Here is a 14,597-nt window from a genome sequence, read left to right on the forward strand (position 1 = left end):
GTAAAAGAGACAGTTCACCAGCAAATAAATGAATCATTTACAAAACCTTATTTTTTTGTTTCAAACCTGTATGACTTTACTTTTTTTTGTGTGGAACACAAAAGTAGCAATTTTGGAGAATCTACACACAGATTGTTTCCATCATGTAGTAATGTTCTCAATGTAGTGTACTCTGTTTCATAAATGAATCACTCAAATTCGTGTTTACGGAAAATAACTCTCTCGTCTGAATCATTCATTTACTGATCTAGTATGTGTTCAGTGCGCATGGCAACAATTTTATCATCAGCATAGCACACACACCCAGGCCCGTACTATGGCCTGGGCCATTGTTTCACAGTCGAAAAAGAAATGGCAGAGACAACAACAAACAAACTACTGGAGACGTAACAACAACAGATGCCCACGTTGACGAGTGCTTGCATGAGGGGGACTAAGACATGTGCAAATCTGTAATGAGTTTAAATGAGTACAAAGACACTTCTATCAGTCATAATTTCTGGAGAGACATAGTGCAGACACAGGACAGGATGAATCTTTCTAGTGTGCATGTGTCGAATGCATGCGTTTGGCTGTACGCATAAGTGTTCACGTCAAAACTTAAGTGTACTTTGGGCTTAACTCCAAAAAATTGGAAAAGACAAAACAACAATAGATGACTGCGTTGACAAGTGCTTGTGCGAGGGGTTTAAGAGATACTCACAACTCGTGTTTAAATGAATACAAAGAACATTTTTATTGATCATAACCTCTGGAGAAATAGAGCAGACACTGGAAAAGGATGAAACTTTCTAGAGCAAATATCATATGTTGAGAGTGTGTATACGTAGCTATCAAATGGAGTTTACTTTGAAAGGCTACGTGTTCGGCTGTACACATACGCTAAACTTTTGTGTTGAAACTAAAGTGCACTTTGGACTTTAGAAGATGGGGCATAAGTTGTATGGACAACTTTTATGCTGCATTTTTAGTGTTTTATGCCATTTTGGAGATTCTTCAAATAGTTCTCTTTTAGTGTTTAAGAGAAAAAAACAGCATAAGTGTTTGGAACAACAAGACCTCTAAAGACCTCTAGCATCAGTCACTAGTGCGCCTCTTGAGGCCAGGGAGTGAGGTTTGCCTCTTTACCAGCTGGCCTCTGTTACATTAATAACAAAATAAGTTTATTTTTTTGGGTGAACTATCCCTTTAAACCCTTTAGGATCTCACCTTTTGGATCATCTCTCACTACGAGCAAGCCGTTCCGACACACCATCTTCCCCGTGGCAGCATCGATGAACACCAGAGAGGGAATACTGGTCACCTTGTACTTGTTCCATAGCTTCATCTACAAAAAGACAGACAGACAGACTGAGATTAGAGACCAGGAATCAAAAGGAATATGACTGAAAGAATACGTAGGAGTGGGAATGTGTGTGTTAGAATGCGAGAGCACGATTCATCTCAGCTCATTCCTCTTTTTTCAAAGCCTTTTTGCCTTTTTAACCATTAGATATACAATCATTGCTTTCCCATCTTTCCACGAGAGGCTTAAAAATAGGGTACAAAACGTCTTCCTCTCGCTCTGAAGTTTAAAGAGACTCAGAAATGTGGCGAGTTGAATTAAGTACTATCGCGCAGCCGAGGCGAGCCGCCGAAGAATTAGCTGAGGGCCAGAATCAAACATCTACAGGGCTGATTCAACTTTAAAGAGACTGGCATCTGATGAAATTCGAAGGGAGCACTTTATCTTTCTGTAGTCTCACTCAAACCGTGGCACACGGACTAAAAAGCCAGCGATTAAACCTCGCTCGACAGAGACATTTGCCTGTGTAGTCTCATGGCTCTGGGCGCCGCCGCGGCCTTCATCCTTTTGCAGGTGAGAAGAAACCTGGTAAATTATTCAGGACGTGTGAAGGTTTAATGGATAAAAGACTCCTATAAAAGTAAACTACAGTAACTGCAGTGGACTGATGCGAAACATGTAGCGCATGAAAAACACAAGAGCTACAGACATGAATGATTTATCAAAACACTAGACATACATGGAAAGACTAAAGCCTATATAGGCTATATATATATATATATATTATAAATTATTTAATAGATATTAGGCCAAATTCCTCATCACATTTACATTCAGATCAGGGGCATGACTAATTGTACAATAAATGACATTAAATAATTAATCATAATGGCATTAAATTGATAAAACTGATGAGTTAGGGCTGAAAATCAATATAGATACAGATTTCTTTTGATGCAATTTTGATTCACAAGCTACAAGTCAGTTTGATTCTATGTCATTTTTCCTGCTTTATTTGGGTATATTTTAGTTAAATGTCTATTTGCTTACACATTCTGCAAATGCTGTAAATAATACAGGGCATTGTTTCAGATATTCGTCATCTTTTGTGAACTATTCATTAAAATAACCAGTTCATAAGAGCCATTAATTTCAGGAATTCTAGCTACACCGACTTAGTCTTACTAAGAAAACTACCTCATAAGTGTGGTCGTAATTCTACAATATACAATTCTACGAGACTACAATAGTCACAATTCAGGTCAAATATGATTTCTTTACACACAGCCACTGAAAATTCTACACAGCCTTATTGTAGTTTCAGTTTAAAATATACATTGAGTATGAAGTCAAATGTTAAATGTGGCTGAATAAAACAGTGGAGGTTCAAATGCGCTGTGTGATCAAACCCTTTGATGCATGGCTGATGAAATGTTTTCACCGGAGGAGAGTTTAGATGTGAACAGACAGTCAAAGAGTGTTACTCTATTTCTCTAAGCCTGAATGATTGCGTCCACCGTCCAGAGAACGGCTCCAACACAAACCCGTAGCGCTGCCATTGTCAACATTCAAGTTGCTAGCTCAATCATTGGCCTGTCTGCACCCAAATTTCTCACTCAGACCTGAAGCGCAAGCGGCCTACGCTGCAAATCAGTGAGGTTAAAGGGCACTAACTGTGAAGGTCTCAAGTATCAACACTGCTTCTTACCTTACACACACCTGTGAATCTGACACAGCTGTGTGTTCGGGCTCAGATCAACAGTGAGTCGCGAGAGAACAAAGCTCGGCCGCAGGCTGTGAGACAGCTGTATGAGTGACTGGATGAAGGAGAGTGGTAATATGAAATGAAAGACAGCTCCATGATCAGCCATGTCAACGGCTGCCCATCAGTTCAGTGCGGCTAAAAACACTCACAGCCTGAACCTGATGAAAACAGCAAATTAAGGAAGGACATGGACAGTGATGAATGCTGACATGTTTTAGAGGTCAAAGAGTTTCTTCAAGAGCCTGTTCTTTTAGTATTAGGGGGGAAAACAAGCAATTTTCCAGAGTCAAACCAAAAAATATTCAAATGATTTGTTTTACTAGTGGGTGCAGGACACTAGGGTTCATTTATGTGAGTGAGGATAGCAAAATAAGATAAACTGTGACATATTATACCCCAATATTCTTCATACAGAGGACTACCAGTAAAAATTGGGACCAAAAATTATTCAGACACACCATGTTTTGCTTTAGTGTTTTTTCTTTAATTGCTAATGCGACTTCTTTACACCACATGCTGAACAAAATGAAGCATTGCTTGGTAATTTTTTGACCTAGATTGGTATTATCTAATTGTGTACTTAAATTTAACAGCTGACAGCTATTCAACCTAATTCATTTCTGAGACAGTCTAACAGAGGGATTGCCAAATCCAGTGAAAAATCAACTGAGTTCTTGTTATAATTTATTACCATTTTCTAAACTACAGCAAATAAACTGTGATAATGTGAGAAATTTTGGTTTGGACTTTATATATTTGATCTCATATATATAAGTATGAGATCAAATAAAATTAAATGACCTGAATGGATCCAACCGATGGAAAATTCACATAGTCCTACATTACTTTTGGCGATGCCAGTGTCCAAATCAAAATGAACTTGGTATTAATAATACCAGACAAGCAACAGTGATTTGTATCAGTGTTGTTTCTGTATTACTGTAGGTATTATTTTGAAGCAATGTAAAAATCTATAGGCTATAAGTAACATTTCCATATTGCCTTGCCGCAGCTCTCTTCCACCTTCATATGCGCAAAATATCACAGAACCACCTACACACAGCAGCATGAATAGACGTATAGCACAAAGAAAAGACTGAAAGAGAGCAAAGAAACCAATAGCATTCAGCTCTCGCATGCAAATGACGACTTAAAGCATTTCCCCGTCTATAGACAGCATTTGGTTCTGTTTCAGAGCGGCGTAGCCTGGTAAATCACTCCACGACTGAGATCATCAAGCAACAGAGTATCACAATCGCCCGATTAACATAATCCTGCAGGGGATGATGGTCGGTAATCATGGCGTCTGCATCACCGGCATTCATCAGTCACTGTAACCCACATCAGTAGAGGCTTCTCGAAATAATGATGATTTATGGCAGATAACTTTCAATTTCCTTTTATTTTGCACTGGTGCAATTCAAGATTCCATTGCAAGTGATACAGAACGATGTGACTGTTCTTATGAGAGGCTGTAGGGGAACACAATTCCCTCATTTAAAACTCTGGGCTAGTCTGCATTGCAAAGTGTGGGCTTTCTTTTACAGGACCTTATTATTAATTTTTTCGTTTCTATGTAATGGCAACATTTACTCAGACTCTCTGGAGGGCTGCACACTCATTTAGAAAGCTCCGAGCTCTGTTTCTGTACGCATGATGAAATGCAGAGATTTCAATTCACACCAGTAACAATAATGGCCTCAGAGACGTGCCATTGGCAAAATCAACAAACATTAGTGACAGCCGCCATTAATAACCTTCGTCTATGGCCGCTCATGTTGTTTCGCTACTTTGCTCAGAGCAAGACCTTCAATGTGCCAATATTCCCTGCTGTGACCATTTAACAACCACAGTGGACATTAACTATACATAACATTCACTCAAACACACGGGTCGAGCTCAGGCCATTTGTTCAACCACAAATGGATCAAACGTGCTTGAGAAGTAATGAAAAAAGACTCTCTTCATGGAGAAAGAGAGTGAAAATGGATGAAAACACAGAAATAATTATATATTAAAGAAAATTAAGCCTATTATATTGCATGGTGAAATAATTATGACAAAGCTCATCCCCAATGGCCTACTCGTTAAAAAAAATGATCATTACTGTGATGGAAAAAGTTTTTAATGATATATAATAAAGTATGAACGCAAAGTTTCTCAGGGGAATGCAAAACATTTGCGAGAGAAGGCAAAAGCATTGACTTATTATTTTTCCTCCCATCTCATATTTTTTTCCCCCACCAAGTCCCATTGGCGCTCTGTACATTTGTAAAGTACTGCATTTAACTTCAGCTCATTTTAAATAAAAATCATCCTGTCTGTACACTGTTTTTACTACTGTATTACCCAACAGTGGAAAAGTGGCTATATATTGAATGCTTTTGGTAATAAAAGTCTTTAAGACTTATCAAATGCTTATCACTGTTTTCCATACCATAGAAATGTGAGAAAAAGAAAAAAAAGTCAACAAATACTGAAGCAGCAAACTTTGTAAAACACAAAATTTGTCACCGCCAATACTTTACAAGACACATCTGATGAAAAGCACGAGAATTTTATAAACAAACACAAGATGTCATGGAAATGCAGCTTTGCTCCATCAACTGGCCCAGTGATTCTTGTTACAAAGTGATTTCGAGGCAGACTTTCAGGATGGTAAAAGCTGTGAAGAGGAGCAGCTATTCTCTGTGGAGTGCAAATCCTTTGTTAAGTGTTTTTCACTTCCTGTAGCTACCAAACTCCCTCTCCGCCCTCGGCCTCCTGTGGTCTCCGCTAAGAAACGCCCGTCGGCCAATGGGTTTTAACAGCACGTGACTCCTACACCAGCCTGCAGACTCCTGCTGAGCCCGCTCAAGTAGAAGATATTCCTCAGTCATTGTCCCATTCACCTCCCGCCGTTAGAACTCTGACTCCGAGCGGATCTGCTTTCATTAGAGGGGGAGAACAAGGAGCATGTGCCAAGTGGCAGCGCCACGGACCAGTTTCAGAAAACACCCGCTAAACAATGCAGGCAAGAAATGGAACACATGTACAGCGCTCAGCCTGCCGTCGAGAGAAAGACAACGCTCTTGCTCTTCAAAGGAAAATGAAAACATTAGCATAGGCGTTTTTGGCAAACGCTTAAAAAGGAAGCACTGGAGCTCTACAGCGTCAGACAATAAAGCTAGTGTCGCAATTCATCCCCGAGTGCTTCTACAGAGCAGTGCGGATACCGTGACTGAGCTGACACCATATTGGTTTCATGGAATTCATAGATAGAGGCCAAAGAGTTGTCAAGTTCCTGGCATGATGCCTTCGGACATGCGGACTCCCATCCTTTAATCCTCTTAATAATAATCTGCATCAGATGAAGAGATCACTTAACTTGAGCCCCTGGAGACACGGCAGTCGCTAACCAGCGAAAAAGGGGCATCAAAAACTACGCCACTTGGCATCAGCTATGATTTATTGTCGCTGTGACCTCAAAAAAGCAACTAAATTAGAGGACCGCATAAAAGCTGATAATATGTACCATATAGAAACAGAGCAACTGTCTTGATTTGAGCTTGTAAAGTGGAAACATACGACTTAGGCTCTCGACTCTAAAAGGTCCTACCTACGTCTGTTGCAAATCATTATCACCTAGTAACTAAATTGGAAGCATGTTACGCCCACTTTATAAATGACTGTGGAGGAGATTAGATATCCTGTTTTATCGTTCTCTGGACATGAGGATCTCGCCATCTTTTCTAACAAAAGAACTGTGTTTTCATTGTTTTTTTGTTATAGATCAGGCCTGCAGGCAACTGAATATCTGAACAGGTTTAAAAATATATATTATACAAATAAATGAATAAAATAAAATTCTAATAAAATAAACATTAATATATTTACCACATGCATTATTACGGTGGTTATCAGTGCAAAGCAGATACCATAACGCCTGAAATTCTACTGTAAATTTAACAGAATTGTTTTTTACAGTGCAGGTTGGCACTCTGAGACCAGAAACGAACCTCTTCCCATCTGATATTTCCTCTGGCCTCAAACCTCTGCATGTGCAAAGTGAAATAACATGTTGTGTTTCATTTAGCAAAGCCCTGATGGTCTGATGGCAGAAGATGAGTAAAATACGAGTCTGGACAGGGTCCGTTTCATACTTCGAGCAAAGAGAGAGAGAGAGAGAGAGATGCTTTGGAACAGTTTGTGCATTTCACGTCTCGCCCTTACTTCCTCTCTGATGAGCATAGCAGGCCTCTCTCGCGGGCATTCACTTCATCACAAAAGCTGCGATGCCTTTATGACCTCCATCGTCAGGAACAAATCACAATTCTAGGAAACAGATTCCTCGCACACGGTCATTTATCCCACCCCCGCTTTTAAAACTCAGCGTGATATTGCTGCATCATATTTACAGGCTACAATATTCATTGGCCCATCCGTTAGAGGGTAGAGGCATTGTGCACGCCAATACGCAGGCTAAATTGCTTTTTGGATAGAGGGGTTCGGTTGCCATGGAAACTGCCCAGTCAGGACATGTCATAGAGTGGCAGGCACATTGTGGGATCTCGGGTAATAATTCAGTGATAAATTAATGCTTTAGTGAGGAAAACAGGTGCCGGAGTGGCACGGGGGAGTTTAGAAGAGGGGAACAAAAAATAGAGACAGGCTCATTCAGACGGAGAGGAAAAAGTGAGACGGAATGACACAGATGGAGACAGAGGAAAAAAAAGAGAGTGGGGAGTTCTTCCAGCTTCAGCCCCAGCCATACAAAAGCCATTTTCTGAAAGCAGGATTAATCCTGACTTGCGCTCTCAATGGCAGGGGTCTTTAGTTCAAGGTTTTACTTGGTAAAGAATGCTGGCTAAAAGCAGAGGATTGTAGAAGCGTAAAAAGCAAGGCTTTAAGCGATGCGCAGCATTGTCTACGACAAATCCCGTTTGCTACCGGGCCTCTGAGGAACAGGGTTAGAAGTCATGGCAGCGTGGGGGTGCTTTCTGTCCCTTGGCCCGGAAAAGACTACAGATGTAGATGCTCTAGCATTGAACTTAAAGGAGTGGTTCACTTTAAAATGAAGCAAAGTGAAGAGTTTGTGTAAGAACATTATTCATATTTAACACACTACAAAGTAAAATTCTAGCTTCCGGCCAAACGGCCATTCGCAGTCTACTTACACATGAAGCGCAACTTATGACGTCGGAAGTAGCGTAGTGCGTCATGGCGTAGCGTAAATATCAGCAGTGCGTCGCATTACTCGCATAGGTTGAGCTTTAGGCGTAAGTGGAATCCGTATCTTCAGTTTGGCCCGGAAGCTAGTAATTTTACTTAATAAAGTTTTAAATATGAATAATTTTCTTACACAAACGCATCGCTTCGCTTCAGAAGGCCTTAATTAACCCCCCGGAGCAGTGTGGAGCACTTATATAATGGATCAATGCACTTTTTTGAGCTTCAATCTGATGGTTGCAATCCACTGCCATTATAAAGCTTGGAAGCGTCAGAGTGTTTATTAATATAACTCCGATTTTATTCGTCTGAAAGAAGAAAGTCATATACACCTAGGATGGGGCTTGAGGGTGAGTAAATCATGGGATAATTTTCATTTTAAAGTGAACTACTCCTTTAAAGGGTTAGTTCACCCAAAAATTTTAATTCTTTTATCATTTACTCACACTCATGTCGTTCAAAACCCATAAGGCTTTCATTCATCTTCGAAACACAAATTAAGATATATGAATGATATCTGAGAGATTTCTGTCGCTACATTTACAGCTACACAACTACCACTTTGTGCTTCAAAAAGTTCATAAAGAGATCGTAAAATTAATCCATATGAATTAAGCGGTTTAGTCCAAATTTAGTACAAATCATGATACTGAACTCAAGATACGATACTATCGCGATATTTCGAAATAAAGAAGAGAGGGTTTTTTTTTTAAATTACTTTATTATTATCAGGACCCACAAATATCCCCCCAATGCATTAGTATACAATATATTCAACATTATACAGTAGATTAATGTAGTTGTCACTGAAATTCCGTAAACTTAAATTCTTTCCTCATGCAGTAGTTGCACTTCAAATGCATGAATTCGTTGAATCTCTTACACATATCATCATATTGTTCAAATTTCATATAATTTACATCAACAATACGTATTGTCGCATTTTTATATCACGACATCTCAATATAACAATGTATCTTTACACCCCTTCTGTTCATCTCTCTATAAATTACAGAAACGTCTGTCTGTCTGTGTGTCTGTTAACCACATATCTCTCGAACCGTTAGTCCGATGGATTTCAAACTTGACAGGTGTCTCGCTACGGTCACGAGTAAGTGCAGTGCCAAGTTTGACGTTGTTTGGATGAGAAATGCTAAAGATATCGTTAAATATATCATTTTTAAAAGGTTGTGGTTTAAAAATAAACATTCTGACACTAGAGAGTTGTATCGGTCAAAGAAGCCCCAAGAAGGTTGTGGTTTAAAAATAAACATTCTGACAATCTGTCAGCTACACTGTTTACTTCTGAATATTATAGTTTGGTTCCAAAACGTGATAAATCCATTTTGATTAATTTGAGTAAAAATGTGTTTTCTTTACCAAGAAAATGGCAAGATGAGAACCACTATTTTCTGTTTCAAACTTTCACATAGCATCTTTAGGTTATAATATCATAAAAAATTCAAATCCAGATTTGGATTTTCAAAGATCTATTATAAAAACGGATTATTTTTCCCCAAAAATGCAATAAATTCATGACACTTTTTTTTCCAAAATGCTATCATATTGAAACTGTTGAAATCAGCCATCACTAAGAAATATCTCCTGAACTTTTTTGACGGCGATCAGCTCACAAAAACTGATTTTGCACGGGCACTTTGCACTGCTCCCTGAATCGACGCGCTTATTCATTTGTGGATGTAAACTGAATCTGTAAGTCAGCTATGCTGTTTACTTCTGAATATTATATTTCATTCTGGTGCGCTTAAAGTTATCGCTACTGTGTAATAGTAGCCTATGCTATTCACCAACTAAACATATCCTATTCAATGCGTTCACAGTCTCTTTCACGGGCATCATTTGTAGTAGCCTATTCACAAACTGTTTCCTCAAGCATAGCATTTTCTCGGAGTTCACTGTGTGCTTTCTACCATGCACAAATAAAAATGTCACTGAACTGTTGCTGTGTAATTGTAACAATGAGCACTCAATCACACCAAACCAACAATTACTAAAAACACACTCAAAAACTGATTTTGCACAGGCATTTTGCACTAGCACTTAGAAGATGGTAGTATACATAAACACTCAGTCAGCTACACTGTTTACTTCTGAATATTATAGTTTATTCACAGCCATCATTTGTAGTAACCTAGCCTGCTCCCTGAATTCAATGCGTTCAGTCTCTTTCACGGGCACCAAACCAACAATTACTGAAAACACACACAAAAACTGATTTTGCACGGGCATTTTGCACTAGTCATATAAAGTGATCAAGTCTCTTCAGAAAGTTTTACAATCTTTTTATTACAATGCCAGGGTAAAATAAATCATATTTTACCAGAGTTAAGTATGTTGGTTTGCAGTATGAATCAAATGTGATAAGATAAAAACTATGTGCTTATATTCCCATCTTTTAAATTGTCCTGTCTTCGCAAGTTGCAAAAGCCAACATGCTGCTCAAGCAGTGCAGTCTGATTCAAAAACAAATGACTAATTTGAACCAGTTCTTTTAATGAATTGTTTAAAACGATTCACTAATGACTGGTTTGATCTCATTAAATCATTGAAATCATTAAGCAAAAAGGAAAAAAGCCTCATAGCTTGCATTGAAAAAAATAATATTGATTGATTGACTATTGTTTTATGTTCATAAAAAAAATCTTAATTTCTCATAGATCCATTAGTCTGGAAACTGTCATAAGAACATTATTAAATTAAATATAGCATTTAAATTCTGTAGTTCTGTAAATCACAATTTAAATACAAATGTGCATACTGTAATATATTCATAATTTTTTAAAAGAATACTGTGATGTAAATTTGTGCTTATATACTGTATATCGCTCACCCCTACATCGTGACGAATCATTATACTGGATTTGGATCGCAATTCAAACCATTTTTAGTTGAGCATTTTCGTCATTCTGCCATGGATGCACAGCAAAAATAGTAAAAATACAAAGAATCCAAGCACAGTCATCAATACATCAACAATCAACAATCAGGCCAGATTGCATTCATACCAATTGCAAAATATAAACCATTCCTCGTCTTGGGTGCAGTTCCTTGGTGCGCATTCAAGTTCTGAAAGTCATCAAATGGACTGTGAAGTGACATAATGCAGTGTCAGCAGTGGCCCTTCCTTTCTCCACTCATCAACTTGATACCTGAACAATTTCTGGCAGTGTAAACTGGCACAGCAACCAACCGGACCAGGCTGAGATACAGGGCACGGCAGTCTGGATCACAATGGCCCCACTCACGGCGAGGAGAGGTTCACTTACAACACGTTTTTCATAGCTCCTGGTTCCTGCCAACAGTAACTCACATCACACCCTGTAGAAGAGGAAACGCAATACTGTATGCTGAGGTGGGTGGCAAAGACCCACAGAAACAAGAGCTTAAGCCTTCTACATGTTCATCCCCTTCAAACCAAGGCATCTGGAAGCTTCACAGAAGATGCCAAGCACGATACAGTCAGAGGTGTATTTCATGTAGACGCTGCAGACAGGTTTGGGTTTATGAGGGGGCGATCATTCATTCCCTTCCCTTCTTTCGTCACCTCATCCTGACCTTTCTCTGAACACCCACTCAGTAACTCTGGGCAGAAGAACAGGGAAAGGGAAAGAATGAGAGAGGCAGAGATTATGCATTTAAGCATTGCTGCACCACAAAGAATCCTCATCAGTGGCCCACAATGCAATCACTCAGTGAAAACATCATTGCTAATATCCTGCTGCAGAGCCACTAATGTACGTCCCACTCGGACCGCCCGATGGGCACGGGGAAATTATGACCGCAAGAGCTATTGACACTGATTCGGGGTATTGGGGCCAATCGGAGAGCAAGCCATTGTGGCATAGATGGCATGTCGGTTTTACTTCTTAAACAAGAAACAAAAATATATGGGTTCCCACATCAGGAAACTTTTAAATCACATAAAGACATGCAGGAATTGGGACATGACAGAAAACGCATTTTGTTGGTGTTCACAATAAAAGGAAAAATCTTTTTAAATCTTTCCACGCCATTGATGGAATTTTCCGGCTTTCTGTGTTTTCACGGTTATTATATGGCAGAGGGCGCTATTACACATTTTCTGAAAGAGTAGATCATCTCCAGAAACAAGCGATAGAAGCATTGCATATGCATGTTGCAGTCTTTGAAAAAAAGATTTTCTCAGCTTTTTGTTTAAAATGTTGCCTTTTTCAATAAACTTACCCATATTCAAGTGTTGATAAAAAGAATACATGAAGCTAAAATAATTTTTTTTTGTTTTGTTTTTTTTAAGCAGAGGCTTGGTTCTTTCTTTTGATAAATTGCATGTTTAGATATGCATTCTGGGGGCCACGAAAGTTTTGTGAAAATTATCAAAAATGCTAGTGGTGGCTGGCAACTTCTTTTTTTTTTTTTTTTAAACGCTGGCAGGGAAAGAGTTAATATCTAGTTTAAGACACCTGTGCAAAGATCTTAAAAATGTCCTCATGTTGGTTTTAAAGAACTTTTATACCATTTTAAAGAAGTTTTAAAAAAAATGACTATAAAAATGTCATGTAGTAAAACTAAGTAAAAAAATAAAATAAAAATACTTTGGTTAAAAATGTATTTTTCCCCCAAATTATTTAGTTATATTTAATTACATATTTCATTATTATTTATCCCAATAAAAACATGCCCATCATACAAATTTTTGCTTTCTTAAATATTTCTTTTTGAAGTAAATATACTGTTTGTCAGTAGATATTTTTATCCAGTCTTCAGTGTCACATGATCCTTCAGAAATCATTCTAATATGCAGATTTGCTGCTCAAGAAACATTTCTTATTATCATCAATGTTGAAAACAGTTGTGCTGCAAAACAGTTTGGTGGAAACAATGATACTTTTCACCCAGGATTATTTAAATAGAAAGTACAGCATTTATTTGAAATAGAAAACCTTTGTAAACTTTTGATCTATTGAATGCTTCTTTGCTGAATAAAATTATTCCTTTTCCTTAAAAAAAAAAATCCAAACTTCTGAATGGCAGTGTATATAACAAAAAAAGTAAGTAAAGATTAAAAAAAAAACAGAAAAATAAAAGTGTCATGTCACTGACCCATCTCCACATAGTAGCACATCGTTCATGAGAAAACCCAAATACCCATCCATCTTAAAGAGACAGTTTTATTTTTAGGTCCCTCCCTTAATTCACCAAAGCTGAACATCTTCAGCATATGGGCCGCCTCAGACTCTCCAGGGCATTGTAAATCTCAAGAGTAGTTCGGTGGGCTGCACAGCTTCATAAAGCTACTATAGAGGCCTGACAGCAGGACGACTCCAAAGCTTTGGCTCCAAGTGCTACTCCAGAGGAAACTACAGGCACATTATACGCCGATAAATGCTTTTGGCGGACGACTCGAAAGTGTTTTACACTTCATATTTCAGACAGCGTCATAAACTACACCTTTATAGAGTAGAATGATGATTCGTTTATGCTTTTTATGTGAGCAAGCGGAGTAACCGTGTGACTGCGTGGCATGTAGGAACACTGGATTTCACTGTGACATTTTATATCTGTCTATTAACCCATTTCCTCTTCTCTTCTTTCGCTCATTAAAGAGCACATGTTTTCTGCAGCTGGAGGGTAACTGCTGATTCTGGAAGTGATGCATATCTGGCCAGACCTAGTCTTACTTAGCGCGCACAAACACGCCGATGCCCTTTCGCTCACTGATCCCAGAACAGTGGTAAAAGCATAAAATGCTGTTAAATCAGATAAGCAGGGATTGAGCACTCTCAGAGAGACGATTATACCGACAACTTTCATGGGTTTATTGGCTTACGCCCCCCGAATTTCCAAATCATTAAAGCCTCCAACCTCTTGACCTAGTTTTGACTTTGCTTGGGCTGCCGCATGCAAACGAACGTCTGCTTTGGGTAAGCAATGCTAAAAAAGCACCAAAGCAACGCTGAACGTCCCTCAGCGAGATTTACGAGTGTCAGTTGGTGTGTAAAAGAGGGGGGTGTTCAGTGTGTGTGTTATAAGGAGAAGGATACGGACAGCTGAGCGTCAGGCTGTCAGGGTCACTTCGGCACATGGGGCAGCTGTTGGCCGGGCGGCCCGGTGGGCAGCGGTGGGGAAGGAATCAAAGGTCATGGTTTAAAACATGGTCGCAGGGACGGTCTGGCCTTCAAACATACACACCAGTCACCTCCACGTAACCCCTGCACTCCAGTGACCCACGAGTCCCCTGCGAGTCTGCAAATGAAGGCATCTTTAAACAAACACCAGCCTTTAAAAGATCTGCCATGCTTCTGATGCCACACACAGAAGAGAGAAGATCTACCAGTAAAG

At 39.0% G+C, this 14,597-nt stretch overlaps 1 protein-coding gene across 1 annotated transcript in view; it reads right to left on the bottom strand.

The window, feature by feature from the left end:
• Positions 1–14,597, bottom strand: part of nxn (nucleoredoxin) — an 81,487-nt gene that overhangs the window by 14,124 nt on the left and 52,766 nt on the right. Inside the window, exon 3 of the mRNA XM_079885214.1 lies at positions 1,210–1,327. Within this exon, the coding sequence (XP_079741340.1) occupies positions 1,210–1,327 (118 nt within the window). The remainder of the gene's footprint in view (positions 1–1,209; positions 1,328–14,597) is intronic.

Source organism: Squalius cephalus, assembly GCF_949319135.1.
Source record: "Squalius cephalus genome assembly, chromosome: 11".
In the NCBI taxonomy this organism is placed as follows: Eukaryota; Metazoa; Chordata; class Actinopteri; order Cypriniformes; family Leuciscidae; genus Squalius; species Squalius cephalus.